At 39.0% G+C, this 20,663-nt stretch overlaps 1 protein-coding gene across 4 annotated transcripts in view; it reads right to left on the bottom strand.

Annotated features, from left to right (window-relative positions):
* ZC3H13 (zinc finger CCCH-type containing 13) overlaps positions 1 to 20,663 on the bottom strand; it is a 47,134-nt gene that overhangs the window by 5,816 nt on the left and 20,655 nt on the right. For all 4 annotated transcript variants that reach the window (XM_082775173.1, XM_082775175.1, XM_082775174.1 and 1 more), the window contains 11 exons: positions 19,595 to 19,734; positions 18,672 to 18,832; positions 17,164 to 17,361; positions 15,648 to 15,821; positions 12,078 to 12,388; positions 10,625 to 11,089; positions 9,571 to 9,750; positions 6,806 to 7,349; positions 5,651 to 5,754; positions 4,298 to 5,311; positions 2,758 to 3,267 (listed from right to left, as the gene is read on the bottom strand). In XM_082775173.1, coding sequence (XP_082631299.1) covers positions 2,758 to 3,267; positions 4,298 to 5,311; positions 5,651 to 5,754; positions 6,806 to 7,349; positions 9,571 to 9,750; positions 10,625 to 11,089; positions 12,078 to 12,388; positions 15,648 to 15,821; positions 17,164 to 17,361; positions 18,672 to 18,832; positions 19,595 to 19,734 — 3,801 coding nt within the window. The remainder of the gene's footprint in view (positions 1 to 2,757; positions 3,268 to 4,297; positions 5,312 to 5,650; positions 5,755 to 6,805; positions 7,350 to 9,570; positions 9,751 to 10,624; positions 11,090 to 12,077; positions 12,389 to 15,647; positions 15,822 to 17,163; positions 17,362 to 18,671; positions 18,833 to 19,594; positions 19,735 to 20,663) is intronic.

The following is a 20,663-nucleotide window of genomic DNA, read 5'->3' as shown; positions in this document are numbered from 1 at the left end:
ATTCAAAATGAAACAAGGTATTCACTTATGGAACCAAAGTTATTTCTCACATAGACAAAGTGGCCGTTTGAATTTCACACATCTTGGCCACTTATTTTTTGTGCAGTTTTACTCAAAGTGCTTGTAGAAGACCATATTCAGAAGAAATGTAAGTTGATGATCTGATATGTAGTTATGCAGCACCACCATGAATTCTACCAGATGCTTTTGCACATGAATCCTAACTCAAATGTAGCTGCTTGCAGCTCACGAAAGGCACCTCTGAAGGTATTCTCTCACCCCCAGCACTGAAAGACCTGACTGAAGCATTCGCAAACCCTGCTGCTCAAAATTCAGGCTTCCTTAGGATTCTCCGCCAAGGTACTTGCAATCAGTTGCACAGTACAAAATTGACACAATTTACAGGGGTCATCCCCTGTGGATGACTAATCTATTTTCTCCAATCTTCCCTACCCAGAAGAGAAACTGCCTCTGTGTTAAGATATCCCCTCACACCTTTTTTTTTTTTTTTTTTTTCCTTTGTAAAGCCTGCAGGAAAAGAAAAGTCACCTCAACTAATCTAAAAATCAGCACTGAAAAGACAAGTAAAAGAGGTGCTAGCAGAGTGTAAATTAACTACTCAGACCACCTGGCAGCACTTTGGAGGAAGCATCTTGTATCTTGGGCATCATTTAAACCTATTCCTGAAGCAAACACATTAAGGTTCAACACATCACCATAATTAAGTAATTATATCCTCACACATCATGTTAGACAATGTACAGCAGTCATTGATCCAAATAAATACCAGATACCTCCTTACCATCACCAGATCTGGAAATTTTATTCAGTTAGTTTGCTATCATCTTTAAAGGGAAAAGTATAGCAATCTTTACTAGATTTCATTTTCTATCTTGTGATTTTAAATATTGACTGCCTGCACGATCCATTTTCTGCTTCCACACGGACCTAGCAGGTACACCAGCTCACTGTGACTGCACGCTTGGATGGCACAGATGGACCATTAAAAATTACTGTATGAAGCAATTAAAAACAACAATCTACAGTTCTTGATATGTAATCCAAAAAAGACTGAATTTCAAATCAGGTTGATAATTTTGAAATTATACTGTCACTACCTTTACTGCTTTTTTGCAGAAATGTCATTTTATATTAATTCTGATTTAACACAACACAGCTAAAAAGAAGGAACAGAAGTAACAAATTAATGAAAGAGAATAAAATACTCTACCATCTTAGAAGATCAGAAATATGTTGTTTATAGCATGCTTCACTAAAATTGTCACCTAGTATTTTACAAGACTTTTCTTCTAAAAAAAAAAAAAAGAAAGAATCCTAGATCCTAGACTAATATACCATAATTTCCTACACATGATCATTTTTAGATAACACACAACCTTTGAAAAATACATGAATTCATATTAAGATTCTTACAAGAAGTCTGTGGAAAGGCTAGACCTAAGAACGCATTTAATATTCAAAGTCTGTTTGGCTCCAGGCCCTCTCTGAAACAGAAGATAAACCTAAGAACAGCATTTCACCAACTCTTTTCTGAAGTTACCACGCTGTACTCTCAGATTTACTACACCATTCCTTCCTTTTGCTTAAAAATGGATGAATTCTGTCCATTGTACCAAGATAGGGCAGTCTTTCCCCAGGCTCGCTCCAAATATTATCTCTGACAAATGCTTCCACTCCACAGATAATCTCCTTAAATGGAATTTTCTCAATTGTACCAGTCAACCGTAATGACCATTTTGTGAGCAATCAGGTAAGAGATATTGTACGTAGTAAAACAGCCCTCCTCATCCTCTCCAGACTGCCCAAATGAACAGGTACCTACAATAAGACAATTCTTTTTAAGAATGCAGATATGATGAGACAAGGTGCTGGTATCTTATGGAAAGCCACAAAAGCTTAATTTGTTTCTGAAGACTTCAGGCTTTACCAGCCCAAACACCCCAAATTCCAAATCCTACACATCACCTTCCTTTTTATTAGAGGATACAACACTACGATCACCAAAAAAAACCCCTACTTACTGAACATAACCATAACTTACACCACTTACTCTGGATTTAGATTTCTGCTTTTTGCTTTTTTATAAAGGTTAGATGTACTTCCCAAGCTCTTTCTTCTAGCAAAGCTCAAGCTATGTGAATTTGTCAGCATTTGGCCCTTTATTTATTAATCCTAAGCGTGTTTTCCCCAGTACCATTACAGCCGGCAAATTGAAGCTACAGTTAATAAGATTACTTCAGTAAAGTAATTTTTGGACTGTTGTGCCAAGCCATACATATGTTTCATCTACTAATCAGACTATCATTTCTATGGTAATTGGGCTCTGCAGAAAAAATCCCAAAGAACAGCTGCAATTCAACCCTCATTTTTTTTCATTCATTACCTGTGACTTCCTCACTAAAAAATATATCTTATAGCGGTTTAACAAGGCAATCAAACCTTTGGTGTTTCAGCAAAGTGCCTATGCAGAAATGTTACACCTTGGCAAAATTATATCATTTATGAGGCATATCCTAACGCCTCTTTGACTCGAAACTTTAGAAATGAAACACTACCATTCACACAATTAACATTAAGAAGATGCTGGCCAGAATTCTCCCTTATCCTGCTTCTACAGTAGAGAAGCTGGGGCCAATATACTTTTCAGTAGCAAAGTGTTCTAATACAGTTCAGCGTTGTGCTAAAAGGGAAGAATGAAATACTTGACAGTGAAGGTTCTTTCCCAGAATATCTCACCTTCTAGACTCTCCACCTTTTCAGCCTCATTTCCATCTTCAAAACCTTGTAAAGGTCCTAAATCTTTGTCTGGCCTTTCCTTCTCTGAAGCTGCAGAATCCCGACAAACACTGTCAAATTCTTTTTCATGATCTCTGTCCAGTTTTGTTTCACTGTGTTTTGTTGATTCTTTTTGAGAGGAAATGTCAACAGTTCTGTCTCTCTCTCTTTCAACAGGGTCAGGTAGCTGTCTGTCTCTCTCTCTGTCCAGCTCCCTTCTCTTTTCCCTCTCTCTCTCCCGTTCTCGGAGTCTCTCTCTCTCCCTGCTCCTTGGCCAGTCTTTGTCAACATCTCGATCCCATTCTCTCTGTCTTGCCTCTCTCCTCTCTCTCTCCCGCTCTCGATCATGGTCATGTCGATCTCGCTCCTGAAGCCTTTCCCTGCTGTCAAAGGACCCAGATCTGGAATGAACCTGACGGTCTGATTCAGGAGAGCTTCTTCTTGAACTGTGGCTTCTTGAATCTTGACGATCTGGATAAAATATTTTAAATACAGGGGCATGAGTACAGCTCATGAACTTAACACCATTTTCCTACACCAAAATGTTTTAAAGATTCTGGTATGAAAGTGGACTTGTGAAAAGCATCATCTTAGGATTAAAAATGGTATTTCTCCCACTCCCCAAAAAACATTTTTAGTGGCTAATTCAACTATTACAGAAGTCTAACTGAACCTACATAATTTACTCATATATTTAAGCAATAAAATATATATTTTTTAGAAGAATCATCTTAAAATTATTTTCAAAATATGTTTTTTTAAAAGCTAGTATATAATACATTCAGAAAGGTAATTTCAGGCATGTGACCATGTTAAGAACAGAAAGCCAAATGGCTTTAGGAGGAAGATATTTTTCTATCGATGCTGTATGTATTTTAAGCAAATATTTTACCCATTTCTTTACAGGAACTACAGAAATAAAACAAGGTCATTGTGATTACTTTGATTCGCAGCAAAGATGATTTTCATATTTATCAAAAGCATGCCTGAGAAGAACCACAACAGATTTCCCTCAGCTAAAAAAAGCTCCAGAGATCATAATGGATCTCTCTCTCCCAGAGCGAAAGGGCATTTCAATTTTGCCTAGATTTCAGTATTTCCGTATAAAAATGAATGTTAATAGCAAATTTAAAAACATTATTTATACAAAACTAGCTCAACGGTCTTTTAGCAAAAGGACTTTTTCGTTCTTTCAGTTTCATTTGTTCTACAAATTGCTTTATCCTCTAGACAGCATGAACTGCTAAAGCTGACTGAATATTTTGGCATAAACAAAGTGGTAATCATCATGCCCACTGAGGATCAACTTTTCAAGTATGGTAACACTTCCAGGAATCTTAATTTGCTCTGGTTTTACTATGAATTGCATAGAACCTCCCTCTCCCTTCACACTAATTACAAATTAAAAGAGTATAGGGCCACATAAGAATGATTTGGGATTTGTAGCTTTGCACTTTCATGAAGAGTGATAAGTCAGCCTCGCTAAAACATATCTCATTACCTGAAGACGTGCTGCGACTGGGCTCCCCTCTTTTCAACTGATCAATCCTGGACTTTCGTTCCCCAGTGATTTCTAAGCTTTTCTTCTCTCTGTCCCTGTCCCTGTCCCTCGAGGTACTGTGCAGGATCCTCTTCCGTCCAGTCTGGTCATCGCCACTGCGATGAGCTGACTCGTTGGAAGGGGATCGAAGTCGGCTCGAGGCATGGCTCCGATTGCTGCCGAGACTGCTGCTGCGCTTCTGATCCACGGGTTTACGGTGTGGTCCATCATCTATAGTAACATGAGGGGCTTCCACCTTTTCTCCCCTCGTTCTATGACTTTTTCTATGGGAGTCCTCAGTGCTTCTTTCTGGAACAACGATGTCGCCACGTTCGGGAACATCTTCATCTGACCAGTCACTAAATGTTGTCTCTTCCCTTTTTGGGGGGACTTCTGCCACAGTTTTCTCAGGTGGTGCTTCAACCAATTCTTCTTTTGTGACAGGGGGGGTTCTTGGGCCTTTCTTCTTTTTATGATGTGGAACAATTTCTTCATCAGAAACCTCAGAATCACCCTTGGATCTCTTCCGCTTTTTCTCTATGTTCTTCTTCTTTTGACCTTTCTTGGGTGAGAAGACCTGGCTTTCCTCAGTCGTTGACTCATTGGCATACCTTTCCACCCCACTGTCATCATCTTTCTTTTTCTTTGTGGCCTTTTTCTGTATTTTAGACTTTTTCTTGCTGTCATCATGCATTCTATCAGAAGCATCTCTTTCTTCCGAGGGACGGTGCCCAAGGTTTTCCTGAACCCTGGACCGGGAGCTTTCTGAAGCATCTGGTTGCTCTCTTTGCTTATCTGCTGAGGAAATTCTCTCTTTAAACTCTGGTTCTTCGTAACGCCGGGAACTTTCCTTTCTGTCTGATTTACGCTCTTCTTCTTTCCAGCGACTCTGCCTATCTTCTGCAGCATGAGAGGGGCTCAGTGACCGGGATTCCTGTGGTCGCACAACCTGGCTCAGAAGTCTGTGCTTTTCATCTACACAATGGGAAAAAGAACACACTTGCATTGTTTAGAAAGGAGAAAGGATGCACATTTGGTATCTTTCCAGGCTAAGAAGTATTAATCAAAACAAAAAAAAATCCATCATTTCAGTTACACAAAAGTTTTGTTTGTGTTTTTTGGTTTTTAAAACTGCTGCTGCAGCAGCAGACTACCACCATTTTGGTAAACGTACACCTTAACACACGAGAAAGGAGACGAGGACCTTTAAAAACTCTCCCCATGTTTTCTTCTATTTAAGATTACAGATTATTTTCCATAGGCAGAGGATAAGCTGGATCCTGCCTACAGCAGAAAGAGACAACTCCTACTTACTTTTATCGTCTCCACTGTTGTAAGCATCACTATCAGGAGAGTGCTCACGGCGACGTTTGGGTGACTGACGAGGACTTGGGCTGCTTTCATTTCTGTGACGCTTCCTGCAGGACAAACATTTGTAGTCAAATTCCTTGAGGATTCTTTGAAGAAAACCTTCAGTGATTGAGTTTATCATCAATACAATCCCTCAAGTGTAAACACCTCACACAGAAGATCTAAGGATGCTAGGAAGTTTTGTAGCTTTCTAAGTTGTTATTTCAAAACTTCCAGAAGTATTTGTCTTGTCGTATATATATGATACCTTAAAACTAAAACTTAAACACTTAGGACAGCTATTTTATTTTTTTTTTTAAACAAAAAAGTACAAGAGGCAATTAAGATCACTTTTTTCCTATGGCAATGATCTTTGCAGTGGGTTGACCCTAGCTGGCAGCTAAGCCAGACGCTTGCTCACTTCACCCCATGAGGGACTGGGAAGACTCTGTACTGGATGATTTATAGGATTCCATACTTCTCTCACACAAAAGCTGCTAATTATTTCTAGGCAAAGCAGTCCTAGATGGGACAACACTGCTTTGCTCATTACTGATGTCACAATGAGAATGTTATTGTACTAAATGGAAAAAAAAAAAGAGAGAATCAGTGCCATTTAGATAAAACAATAGAAGCACCACACATTTACTTGAAATATTGTTGATGTCTTCATTGGTAGCCTTCTGGTGTTGAAAATTCAATAGTGCAAAGGGTAATGTAAGTTCCACAGAAATCTGATGAACAAAGTCATGAACCCTGACCTGGTAAGTTCCTACCACACTCTTGAGACTTCAAAAAGTACCACAGCCTCCTATTAGGTTTCAAAGAATGCCTGCATTATTAAAGCCAAGGCCAAACAAGCAGACTTTAGCAGTTCCACGATTTTGCATTAGCAAAAAAGCATCAGATTAACATCACCAACACAGTACACAGCCTAGAATCTGATTTTGGGGCCACCAGCACATGGGACACAGATGCAGGGGAGACATGGCTCCAGATCACACCTCTGAAGGGTATCTTCTCCTTCCTTATGATATTCCCCTGCTTACTATCTTACCAAAATCAATATTAAGAGAGTTTTTTATTGATGTTATTGAAGGAACAGTCAGATCCACTCACTTGGATTTTCGTTCTTCATGGACATCTCTTGAACTTCTTTCTTCTCTGATATCTTCTCTCTTGTCCCTGCGGTCATCCCTTCCTTTTTCTTTGTCATCCCAGTCTCTCTGGCGCTCTCTCTCTTTATCTCTGTCTCGACCTCTCTCCCTTTCTCGCTCCCGCTCTCGATCTCTCTCACGCTCACGCTCCCTTTCCCGCTCCTCCCTCTCCCTCTCTCGCTCCTTTTCTCTCTCTCTTTCTCGTTCCCTTTCCCTGTCATGGTCCCTGTCTCGATCGCGCTCCCGGTCCCTGTCTTTGTCTCGCTCCCGCTCTCTCTCCCGTTCCCGAGCACGATCTCGTTCCAGCTCCCTCTCCTTCTCCCTCTCCCGTTCACGGTCTCTCTCCCTCTCCCTCTCTCGATCCCGCTCTCTTTCTCTCTCCCTCTCGCGGGCCCTTTCATCTCTCCTATCATCACTCCGATCTACCCTTCGCTCTTCTCGTCTTTCATCCCGCTCGAGGTCATCACTTCGTCCTTGATGTCGTACCGGTGAGCTTGCTCTCGTATCTGTGAAGAGAAGCAAGTTTGATTACCAGAAATTAAAGGGATGTACATTGCTACCACTACACTAATAAAACACGCATGGCTTGGTGTTTTGGCAATCTAGCTACTGGTTTGTGCCAACTGAAAAGCAACTCCCTGTAGCTCTGAAATATTTTTCCAGTATTTCAAGAGTGAGTTATCCTTAGTTTAGAGAAAAGTCACTATAAAAATGTATTTTCTACTGGGCATTTCTGAATGGCTTCAAAAGCTAATTATACTGCCCCAGAGCCTAGCCATTCCTATTAACATTACGGAGTCATTCAGAATCTGTTACAGGATCTTGGAAAGCTGAGAATGAGATCCATATGAAAACCAAGTATCAAGATTTCTGTAAGAAAATTTCACTTCCACAAATTCAGAGTCTCAAGTTGATAAGAACTTACACTGTTTATTTTCCTGTAACTTTACTAGGTGTTATAAGAAATATTGTCCTCTCTCCTCACAGAAGAAGAGATCCCTGCATAGAAATATACAACCAAATCCAAGAGAAAGGGAGAGATGAGGATGAGCTACAGGAAGCATAACTGCTGTAAGCTTCCACATGCATTCACATAAGGTGAGTTTTTCAGTGTTCAGACAGTGGGCTAGGGTCATGGAGAAAATTATATTCATACAGAAAACAACTGATCCAGAAAGATAGTGAAGACGGCTTAGATAAGGGTATTTATTCTCCACAGACTTAACGCTAAGTTTGGCTGCACTCTGTTAGTTATTTTTTGATATTTTTGGAATATTTATATACATTTTGACTAATTTATAATAATTTTTATGCTAACGTTTGTAGCATTCGAACAGGAACAGACCTGTCAAACTTCTTTCACAATATATATTCAAAGCATTACAGAAAAGAACAAGAAGGGCATGAATAGAGGTTGGTATTTTTAGGTCCATTACTCTGATGCTGCGTGTACTTCCCTGTAAATTGAGACCATGTCCACCGGGGACAAGCAGACAGAGCTTGAACAGGGCTAAGTCAATAAAACATGCATTTCCATTAGTTTAATCAATTTTAATCTCTGAGTGAATTAACAATGACTTAATGCTCCCCTGTTACCAGGTAAAATTAAAAGCAAACTCGAGTAACATTTCTGTCATAGATGTAACACTTCTTTTTTTTACAGATTTAAATGATCAGACTAAGCAAATGGTTCCATGAATATGTTTCATCTTCTTTTAATGGTGCCTGTAAGTTTATAATCTGATTTATTGTGCATACCAAGTAGTAGGTTTTATACAAAAGTTCTGTAACACCTGTTTACTGTGTCAGTTTTGGGTGACAAAACATCTACACACAACTCTTGCATGAATCAAGACGCCTGTAAGTGTATTAGACAACTGAACATGGATTGTCAACACTTCTGACACGACTTTGTTGTGATAACATGGTTTTACTTCCAAGTTGTTGGTTTTTTAAAATGAAAAACTTGGTCTGATAAGCAAAGTCCAAATTATATGATAAGGTATCTAGCATTTACTGGAGGTTTGGAGGTGGAAGAGGTGAACGCTAGTCTGCAAGAGCCAACCTTCCAGACACATTCAGACTGCAGGGTTTTTCAGCTGACAAGAAAAAGACGGTCTGGAGATCAGGTTTATTGAAACCCTGCCTTGAAGACATGAGAGAATCTAATGTAAAACCTTTCGCAAGAATAGGTGATATCAGACATTTCAGAGAGCCAAAAAGCATTTCACAGAGTAGCATACAAAACATTCCTCTGAAAAACTGCAGGTGAACAACAGCTACCACACACCTTTCCCTTCCAAAACTCTCTTCTTAAAATAGAAAAAATCATTTTCATTTTGTATTCATTCTTCACATCCTTTCATTTCCATACTATTTTTATTTTCTTGACTCCTCCTATTGTCTTGATTGGTGAGCAATGCAATTATTCTCCAGAGTGACAGTTGGTACTAAGTTCCTCAGAGACAACAGCAAACTCTTTCAGGTGCAAAAGTTTGACATCTTGCACACTAGGTCTGAAAGAACAGTCTTGTACATGCTTTCCATGATCACTGCTATCTGTATTGGCTACCTGTACGAACAACGTTAACTTACATCAAGGATAGCACTAGTTTCAACATGCAATTATTTATGAATTGGTAGTGGAAGGAAATGATAGAAAAACACATTCCTACATATACTTTCAACTCCATATATATGTGTGTGTAAAAATATACATGAAAATACCTCGTTCCCTGTTGTCACGCCTGTCCCGTTCACTATGTCTTCTTTCGAAGGAGGAATCTCTTGCTTGGTCTCGACTATCGTAGCGATCTCGGTCAGGGTAGCTACTCCTTGATTCCCAGCTATCGTGGTAGTTTCCACTACTGCTGTGACCGTCCACCTGGGAGCTTCTAGTCCGACTGCCTAATAGTGATGTACCGATATAGAAGATGAATTCCCACACGTTAGGAAATCCAGTGATGTTTTATAACATCTAACTAAAGCAGCAACTTTTTAACAAACTTCAATTAACCATTCATGGAAATAAAAATTGCACTGTCAAACTCTACTTAACCAAAACCTCTTAAATTTCACACCTTTTAATTGTAAAGTTATTATTTTCCAACCGCAGACTCAAGATTTCCTACCGCACCCTCCCCTAGCCATAACATGAGGTCTCCTGACTAGGAATAAAACAGTTCAAAAGCCAGTTCATATTTGTTCCGAGTATGATGTAAACTTACAGACTTGGCAGCAGGAGAATAAGAAAGATCATTTTCCCTGTAAAAATTGTATGGCCTATTCTTCTTGCAAAAAGTTTAAATGCCATTTATTAGAGAGGTAAAAGGTGATAAGTGAAGCTGTTCTACAAAGTGCATCAAGCTTTCAAAAATACTGCCAAAGGTTAAAATTGCATTTATGGTCAATCAAGAAGGGTGGCGAGGGTGAAAGATGGTTTTCAAGTGCCTACGCAGCTGCATTTGAGAAAACAAAGAATTGCTACCCAGTACTTTGAGACATGCTGCCTCCTGCTAATCCTGCACCACACATATGCCTCCTGCGTTTGTGGCCCATGGGAAAACCTAGGGCTGGGTTGCAGAAACATTAAGAGCGATGAGGTCTCCCCTGAGCCTCCTCTTCCCCAGACTAAACACCCCCAGTTCCCTCGGCCGCTCCTGAACACTTTTATTTGGCAGCATTTGCACATGTTATATCAAACAAGGTAATACAAGTGTCAGTGCTTGATCTCCAATAATAAGGACACTTATTATTTATTTTTCTTTAAATCATGTAATACCTTTATCAGATAGTTCTGGCCCTCTGCCTCGACTTCGGCCAGTTCGATCACTTCTGCTGTCGTTTCTGGAGTCACTTCGGGAGTCGTTCCTTGTTTCGGCACGAGAGCTCTCCTCTCTGCCATGGGACCTTCCATAGCTGCGTGAGTCCTCCTGATACTGGTCATCCTTTTTATGGGCATCCCGACTTTCTCTGTCTCTGTAGTCATGAGAATCTCGCGTGGAACGTGAGTCTCTTTGATCACGACTATCCTTGTTATCTCTGCTATAATCCCTTGTATCTCTGGAGTCTCGAGTGTCTCTGGATTCCCTCGTCTCCCTCCGATCTCTGGTATCTCTCGTTTCTCTCCGATCTCTTCCATCCCGAGATTCTCTGTCATCTCTATGATCCCTGGAGGTACTCTGCTCCTGGTCATAATCACGATCATCTCTTGTGTCTCTTTCTTTTTCCCTTTTCCCTCTAGTTTCTGTAAAATGTTTAAAGGAGTGTTATATACTGAGCTTAATCAAAGCAAGCAAAAATTTAGAGGACAAGTAACACTAAAATAATACAGTCAAAATATACTTCTGTTACACATATTAATTTAAATTTTGTGTGTAAGAAGAAGGGTAAGATTGTTCTTGGTATCCACCTACATATTTCATTAAGCTTTAAACATCTTTTTGTGAATTTGAGCTTTACAAATATTTATGTGTTCAAAGGGGGAGTAAGTATAGTAAAAATAAATTTCTAAGACATTAGAAAGCAAGCACACTTCAGTAATTTAAAGGTAAGCTCACTTTTCCTACAATCATAGGTTCCTTTGTTTTCTCTACACACACTTTCAATAAATTTGTGCTATAATTAGACCACTTGCTTTTAAGACCTCTTTGCCCTGATAAAATCATTTTTTAAAATTATTTATTTACAATGTTACTGCTAAAGGAAAGTGAGTTTACAGTCAGTCTAAAAAAAGCTGACATATGCTCTCTATAATCTGTCTATTTAGAGAAATGGCATGTTTGACCATCACAGATTGCTCAACCAACTTTAAAGATTTCCAGAGGGAATGACTCTTTGCACACACCTCACTTAATGTCAGTGAAAAAGACAATGGACAAAGCAATCAGTGATGACTGGATTAGCATCTGATCTGCTAGCATACGCCTCGTACACAGAGAAGATCACTTACCTACAGAAACGACCACTGCATTACACAAAAAATATCTAAACAGATGCTTACAGGATCTCTTGAACCAGCTGAGCCTACCTAAGCAGTCCTATCAGGAACAATGCCCTTGCACAGTCCCTAAAAACAGCACCACAAACACAGCAAGAATTATACAGATTTCTACCAGTGCTTTCTTCACCACCTGGCCATTGGGATAGGTGCAGACCATGCCACAAACTGAAAATATTGTTCAAAATGCAATCTGCAAACAAACATCTGTTGGAAGTGTTATTTTTATTCATACCATCCCGCCTTTCGTGGCGCCTATCGTGAGACTGTGAAGTCCGATCACGATCGTGCCTTCCCTTTTCTCTTCCAGGAGACCGGTGCCTTGAAGGGCTTCGCTTCCTCTGAGGAGAAGAGGAAGAGCGTGGGGGGTAGGGGGAAGATGACCGCCTCGCAGGCGGGGAAGCTGTCCTTTGATAGGAGGGAGAAGGGGTTCTTTTGCGGTGTGGGGAAGGAGAATGTCTTTGAACAGAGGAACCCGACTGCGATGAAGAGGAGTGATGTCTGGAGGATATGGGAGAATGATGCTGACCTGACGGAGAGGCAGACCTGCAAGGAAGGGTTAGAATAGCCACATTTGAAAAGTTAAATTACTGTACCCTACACAAAATAGAGGGATTAAACTAATTTGTGCATTCTCTATCCTCTGTCTTGTTGAAAACAAGTGCTGTGTCTATAACATTCAACTAATCTGCCCTCATATATTTCAAAGTATACTTATCTCTAAATGGTAATAGTTTATTTAATATCCTAGAACAAGTTTTTCAATCAAAATTACATTACATATACTGCATTACATAGATTAGACTGCTTTCCCAGGGGAAGAGAGGGAAGAGTCGGAAAAAATGCGATTTCTCCCACCCCATGAACCAAGTACAATTGTTTTCTTCAATATATACTACTTCTTGGTCTTCGTGATAAAATTAGGCAGATACCTTTTATACAGTGTTACATAAAAGCATCCCCCCTTCCTCCCAAATAGCATTTTTTTTTTTCAGAGAACAGTGGTGTCTCCTTTTTTTATTATTTTTAATTTCTTTCTTTTATTACAAGCATTGATCTTTGAACTACTTAGGCCTGAATCCTAGAAACAGCATACCTACTTAAAAGTTTAGCAAGCATGAATGTTTCCACAAGCAGGGAGATCTCTTATCTAATGGACTAAGAAAAAATATATACCAAGTGTCTCTCATCTTGGAAATCCCATAGATTAGCTAAATATCATTTACATACCAGTGAACAGATTCCCTCATGTTATCACATGCACAGTCTAACGTGGACACATCCACGCTTCAAGCCTTTGAGCTCAGTAGTTTTCATTACTTATCAGCATCTGAGCAACTTGAAAGCATCTTTTCTCATGAAATACGCATTGCCCTTTATTCCCAACTGCCTTCCACTTCACAAATTTTCAGAGACAACAAAGAGAAAAGTCAGAATAACGACACACAGACAATAAGTTCTCAAAAAAAATCACTTAAGCAATTTACTTTCTGCTTCTGAATATGCATGCCTATAAGTGTCAGTGACTTCAAACAAATACCCTGATCATCCAGATGAATTCTTCAGTTTCAGGTGACTCACAAAGGAAGGAATACTTTACCAAAGGCAGGACCTTCCTGCCATATTCCATAATAGCCCAGCAGTTGTTACAGCTATATAGGTAATGCAGCTTTTGCTGAGTACCTTGCAAATGTCAAGATTTTTGTCTCAGCAAGATAGCTGATGTCAGTTGGGCACTGAATAGAAGGAGCTCTGAAATAATTCAGATTAGCAGGCTTACAGCGTGTCGCAATGCTCTCCAGGACCCAAATGGACAGACATCAATGCTGTTCAGCAGCGGATCTCACAGCTAAGGCCATTTTCTAAAAGACCCAGACATTGTGCAGCTAGAAAGGCTTTCCTTATGTCAAGAACACAGAGCAATGATTCAGCTTCCAAGGAGCAAAGCTCTGGGAACAGAATGTTATGTGAAATCACTGGCGACCTGAGGTAGGAACTCTGTAAGGAAGTCTTTTTTTAGGTAAAATACATCACAGTGGGAATCTTCTATTAATATCAGCGTTTTATCCTTACTTATAGTCAATGTCAGTGACTCAAGAAAATTGCCTCCAGTGCCCCATGGAACAGTACGTTGGTTATCACAGGACCAGTCTCACAAAGGTGTTGGTTCTACACCTGGATTCCATTACAGAACCAGATATACCCACTAACGGATGCACTGTGACTTTTCCTTGAGGCACTTCAACTTCAGACTTGTCAACTGAGGGAAGTCAAACAACATTTTTTACAGCACAGCTGCAACAACACTTGAACAGAACCACTTTGGTTCTATTAGAAAAACACACAGGAAAATGGCAGAAAGAAAGGGGTGAGATAAAAATAAGTAAAATCAGCCTTTATAACACGCTTAACTGAGACACGTCGAGACAGGCTGTATCTGTTTTTTGATTTAATTCATACAGTGTCTGTGAACCTGTATGCTCAGATATTGCCAGGCCTGGAAACTATCCCACTGAGATGCATCTATGCCATGGTTAGTGCCAGAGACTATTTGTAGTCCTCAGCAGTAGACTAAGATTTGCATCTCCTTGTTTGTGTAAGTAAAAGTGCATGGGGTCCAGCTGATGCACTCCTGTAGCTTAGGGATGCCTTGAATGTCTACGTGCAGTCTGACCTCCAGGATGTATGCGTGTAGCTTCTTTTGTCTGGAGAAAGAAAAAACCTCAAAGTCTCCTGTGCATGCTATAGGTAGGCATTCCTCAAGGATAGCAGGAAAGAGTAAACTCAAATTTTTGTTTCCGTGACTGCATATTTATGCTGGCTGTAGCTTTCTATCACGAGAGGAAAGATTTGACCACTGAAAGCAGAAGACACTTTTCCTGAAAGAACAAGTAGCCTGCATGCCTCTACGATGACCATTTGTACACGTGCTCACATACAATTAAAGCAGCCTGGATTTAGTAGTAAAGCTTCCAAAGCACTCAAATTGAAACTCTGTAACAGCCAGAACAGACAAAATCTAATTTCATGACTTACTTTAAACAAAGACTATGTTTCCTTTTCACCATTAAACAAAGTGTATGTAACAGACATAGGGTTACCAAAATTTGCTTGCGTGGAAGACTATCAGCTGTTTGGAGACAAACAGAACATTTCAAATCCTGCTTCATTGCCTCTAGCAGAAGGCAAGAGGCACTTTTCTTCCCTGCTTAGCTCCCTTCCACAACACTTTGTGTATCTGCATAGAACCTCCCTGCAAGTAGCAACACGCAGAACATTGGAGAAGGCTAGAAAAAATGGGGAAAGAGGCGCTGCAAAGGTGGTTTTCAGTAAATTTTCTCAGAATGGCAAAAGGTTTTCCTCTAAGGCCCCTAGAACCAATAGGAACTATATCTTCTCTGAAGGGTCTCTGAAACTGTTCTGTGTAAGTCAGACACACTTGCTTTTGTAATTTTTGAAAATTTTCTTAAAGATTTTGTGATCTTTAAGAAGCAACGAGAGGAGGAAGAGGAAAAAAAATTCCCAAAGCATCACAGAAAGAGCATGTCTCCTATCAAACTTCTAAAGCTCCACCCCAAGCCAAAACATTTGAGAGGCACTGACGAACAGCAACTTGCACAATGATTTGTGTTCCTGACCTGACAGGTATCTATAATATTTGAAAACAAAACAACAACCAAAAAACCTCACATCAACACCAATACACATAAAGGAGCCTCTGAGCTCAAGTTCAAATAGGCAAAGCAACAGAGGAAGTTTCTAAACTAGATTAATGAAAGTTCTATCTTTGCAACTGACCACCTACCTGCGAGAGGGGGAGAAGTTATGCTTGTGAGTAGTTGACTTTGCTGGGGCTCGGGAGGCTTGTCGCCGCCTTGCAGCAGGTGGTGAATACTCTCTGGAAGGAGAGGAGTTGCTGCCAGAATGATCTGCAGGACTGGGAGAACGCTTCTGCCTATGGGAGCCTTCAGAAGGATCTCTGGGAAACAAAAAGAGCAGTCTGTTCAACAGGCATACCAGGACATCAGTACATTTCTAAGAATGAACCTGTGCTTACGAGGTCAAAAACTACTCTTAAAGAGTGCTTTGTTCCATCTGTAATTTCATGAAATTACCTGAAAGTTAGCAGAACTAAGGAATGCAAGACCCATACTAAATTTCTTCCTGATTTCTGGATCATAAAATCCAGGACTATAAGATAGTAAAACCAAAATACATTTATATTTTTACCTGATATTTCAGGCAGTGGTGAAACAAAATTCCTATTAACAGAGACTCTTTTGCTGCTCTATTAAACATTTCTGTTAACATTTTCTTCAAGAATCCTTAAGTTCACAGACATTTTCAAACACTAATCGCAACTTCAAATGAATTAAAAATATCTCTGAACCTTCAGCTATTTCACATCATGAAGCATTGACATTACGTCTGATTTTCTATTATAAAAAAGTCAACAAAAATCCAATACTGAAATTAAAGGTTGCAGTCACCATAGCAATACCTAAATATAGTACAACCATGAGCCAATTACTCTCTTGACCCTTTCAGCACTACCTAGAGCTTTTTTTTCTACTGCTTATGGCCTTCCAGTAATAGAGTGGGCAAGTACAAGTGAAATAAAATATTTTTAAACAAATTACTGTGTTTTTACTACACTGATTACAAATAGACAATTTACTGGTCTTCAACCTCTTAGTCTTTGCTATACTGGTTACAAGAGATGCACTTGTGAATACATACCCTATTCTCATCAAAGGAATACAGGACTTAAAAATGCAAGTGTTATATTTAACAACTTAAATGGACAACTAAGCTTCAGAAAATAATGGGAATAGTCATGTAAGCTCACTATTTGATATATACACACACACACACATATGTATCAGTGATGAAATTCTAGAATTGCAACAGCTTTTAACTTCAGCAATACTTTTTAACCTACAGAAGGTCAGGGAAAGTCTAAATGTGCCACCGCCAATTTAGAAAGATATTAGTCCTCTAGGATTTCAGAAAAGCAGGCAAGCAGACAAGTAAATGACTTTGATAAAGACTTTGGCAAATGAATTGTTTCACTGGTGAAGATCCAACTCTCTGAAAAATAATGAGTCTTTCAAAAGGGCATATGAAAACCTTATTGTGCAACTTAAACCTGTTAATATATTAGTTATAGTTTATTAAACTACATAAGGTATTTAAATATTTAATGAGTATTGAAATAGTTGTTGGCAAAGCAGGTATAAATCCCTTATTACTCTGTGTTTTGATAACATTAATGTAACCTTGCTTTTAAGAGTAAAAGCTAATAATGCATTATAACTTACCTCTGCTTCTCTTTTTTCTCTTTGTGCCTTTCAAAGTCACGGCCTCTCTCTTTCACCTCCCTCGTCTTCTCCTCTGAACGTTCTTTTCCTTTATGTTTTTCTTTGTGTTTTTTTCCTAACGGAGTTTCCTCTTGTACTGGAGGAGGAGGACTAGGGGTACGAGGACCTTTCTTTTTACTCTGGTTACTTTTAGAACTCCTAGATATAAACCAACAAGAAAAAAAAATGAAGGACTGCCAACTTCAAATAATGATTTCTCAAATGTTGGCAGGAAAGTACAATGTAAAGGGCCTTGAAGCTTTTAGGATAGGATTTGCCACTCCATTAGCAAGCAGTGCTCAGGAACTTGACTGAAGGGTGAATGCAGGTGGTAAAAATTCACAGTGAGCTCTTCAATTTGTAACCTTTATTTCTGAAGCAAAAATAGGAACTGCTCCCATTCAGAAAGAACTATTTTCCAAGGTTACAATGCCTTTGCACGAACTGCATACACCACAAGACCAGAACTCTGGAATATCTTGTCTGTTTAGACTCCCAATTCTGCAATGCAACACCCCACTCAAGCACGGAAAATGACTTCAATCACTCATGTCTTAGATTTACCGTTAACTACTTGATGCAGGATAAAGCTTTTGAGCATGTATTTCACATTACAAAGGAATTTACACCATTTTTTTCATATAAATGATCACTGACATAAACCCTATGAACTAGATAGCTACCATGTACTACATGCCAGTAGCATATTATCCCCGTGCTCCATCCTCCTGTAGCAAAAAACATTGGTTTGTTCTTAAAAGTTTTGTTTGCTTTGCAAATACAGACGTGTCTGCTTATACTGTTCCAGAAATTTTTAATTTCTTCTCTATCTAAAAGCACCAAACAGTCATTTAAAGCTCCTGCAGCCATCAAGAACATAGCTGCAGGAGACTGACTTTTTGTGGCAAGGTGCCCAGTCTGACCTTCCTGGAGCTTTCATGTATCTTATCCTTTCCTGTGCTTTTTTTTTTTTTTTTTTTTCCCCTCACCCACATTCTGCCTCTTCTTTTCTTCTCCTGAAGCCTGAGAAAGTCTCTGGCTTTAAAATCAAACATTATTTCCCGAACAGCAACATGCAATACCAGCAGAATGTGAAGATGGTCACATTTTAAACATCTCACTTCAGTCTAGATGAGCTACTTTACAGGCTGCAGCATCTCAAAGAAAGCTGTCTCTCACTTTAGTTATTTATATTTCCTCATCACATCCCAGACACTCTGGACATTCAAAGAGAAAAGGCCTGCTGTAAACCATGAAATCAGTCAACTGACAACTATGTGCATGTAGCAATTTTCCACAGTAGATGACTCACGCTGCATAATTTAGAGACTTTTCCCTAAAGTTATAAAATCAATAGTTCTGAAAGCAAGGAAAATGAAAAACTGTGTTAATTATGAAAGCCCCAGTAATAAAAATCAATGTGGTTCTCCACTCCCACGTTCTCCCAAGATGCATCTGTACGGACTGACCTCTGCTGATCCAAAAGCGGGGAAGATACAGCAGATGCTTTCTTTTCTTTCTTACTAGCCGAAGAAGATGATTTGGGACTGGATCTTCGTTTTGGAGACTTGCTGGACTTTCTTGGTGATGGTGATGGTGTCAATTTAGATCTAACCACCTCAGGAGAAATCTTGAGATAAAGAATATATTAAATGTTAAAAGACTGATGCTCAAAAGCTTTGCTGTATGCTGATACATGTCACATATGTAAAAACAGTAACAGACGAGATGTGAGATCTTAAACTTTTACACATCTACCTCCAATAAACTAACTGTACAGTTTTCAAAACAGTTTATTAGCTTACAAGAACACCATAAACGAAACATGTCAAGAAAATGGTGGGGGAAGAAAAGATTTGCAAAAACTGTAACGAAAATTTTGAAGTTAGTATAATCCCAGATAGTACGATCCCAGCTAGCATTCAAGTTTGTCCAGAAAAGAAGGACCTTGTTTCAGACTTCTTTTATTTATTTTTTTTAAAGTCTTCCCCAAAATTAGTCCTTCTAGCACTTTGGTAACAGCTTTGCCCATCTGTCACTCTACTTTCCCTCAGTTACCACAAGACACGTAGGAAAAGGGACTTGGTATAAGTTATGCCTTACGTTTTCTCCTACACCATCTCTGTTAAAGGTTTTATTAGCTTTAAATCATTAAACTGCAAAGTTGCCTATTCATTTAATAGCTGACTTCACAGAGGAGAAAACTTGTTTATGGTGCCAGATGACTGAACAGATGATACGTGACTTGCAACTAATATCCATGTCACACATCAAGTTATAAACATGCCACTTATCTACTACTATGTGCAGAGCAGAACTTTTGTAATCCAGAAAGCTCAGGTCTTTACGAAACAATAAGAAGTGTTTAGTTTTGCATTTACAGAATACGAACCTCTTTTTTAATGACAATTTCCTCTCGTTTCTCCATGTTTTCCTGTTCCAACTTCATGAGTTCTCTCTGAATCTTTTGGCGCTTCATTTCCAAAGACAGCTCATGATCATAATCATAGTTAACATCTCCATTATCAGAATCTTAATTAAAACAAAAAGTAAACAGACTAGTAAATGGATTACATATGAAATAAATAACATTCCTTTAGCATGCTGGATGCCAAGCATAAATATTTCAGTGACTTTTAAGCACCGCATAAATGGATCAACAAGGCTAAGCCAAATCTTTTCTCCAATTATCTGCGTGAACCTGAAATAACTCCAGTTAGTCCCATATGACCCACCATTAAAATACTTAAACTTCATTAGTAACACTTCACTTCTTTTAAAGACTTGTGTCAATTATTCATCTCAGGTAGCAAGGGAAACCCAGTACACCATTTCTTTCCATTTATATAACAAAAATATTCCCCAAAAAGAGTGTTTTCACAAAGATTGAAAATATGTGGAGCCCTGCTTAATTGGGAATCTCACATGAAATGGATTAAAGTAGTAATGCACTATACTAGGGCTTTTTGTTTAACATGTTATTTCACACACCTGTCTAATTTCATCTATAAATCGACTTCAAAATAAAAGAAGAGGTCTGCATAACTTCTTTCACTGGGTAAAACCACGCTTAAAACATTCCTACTCCTTGGTATTCACATCAGCATTTTTTTCTTGCTTTTTCATTAAGTCATTTCCAGTTCATACCACACCCTTCAGGCCACGCAACTGAAATCTTACTCAAAAAGGAAGCAGTCTTACTGTTTACACTTCTTATTTTGTTTATAGTTACTTCAGTCAAATACTCAGAAAGCACATTGATAAAAGAACCTTCCAAGAACAGATACCTCATTAAAGATTCATTAGCTTTCACCCCCCTTTTGACACACAGAAACTATATAAAAGCTTTGCAATAATTATATTGAGTCTACAAATTCTCTTCATGTGGCTTGAGAGCATGAGAACAGCCTCCAGAAAGGTGCAGCTCTTAACAGCGTAAGTTCTTTCCCAGTCCATCTGTC

The sequence above is a fragment of the Aythya marila genome (genome assembly GCF_965140915.1).
Source record: "Aythya marila genome assembly, chromosome: 1".
Taxonomy (NCBI): domain Eukaryota; kingdom Metazoa; phylum Chordata; class Aves; order Anseriformes; family Anatidae; genus Aythya; species Aythya marila.
The sequence above is the reverse complement of the archived record's forward strand: the minus strand, read 5'-3'. Positions and strand labels throughout refer to the sequence as shown.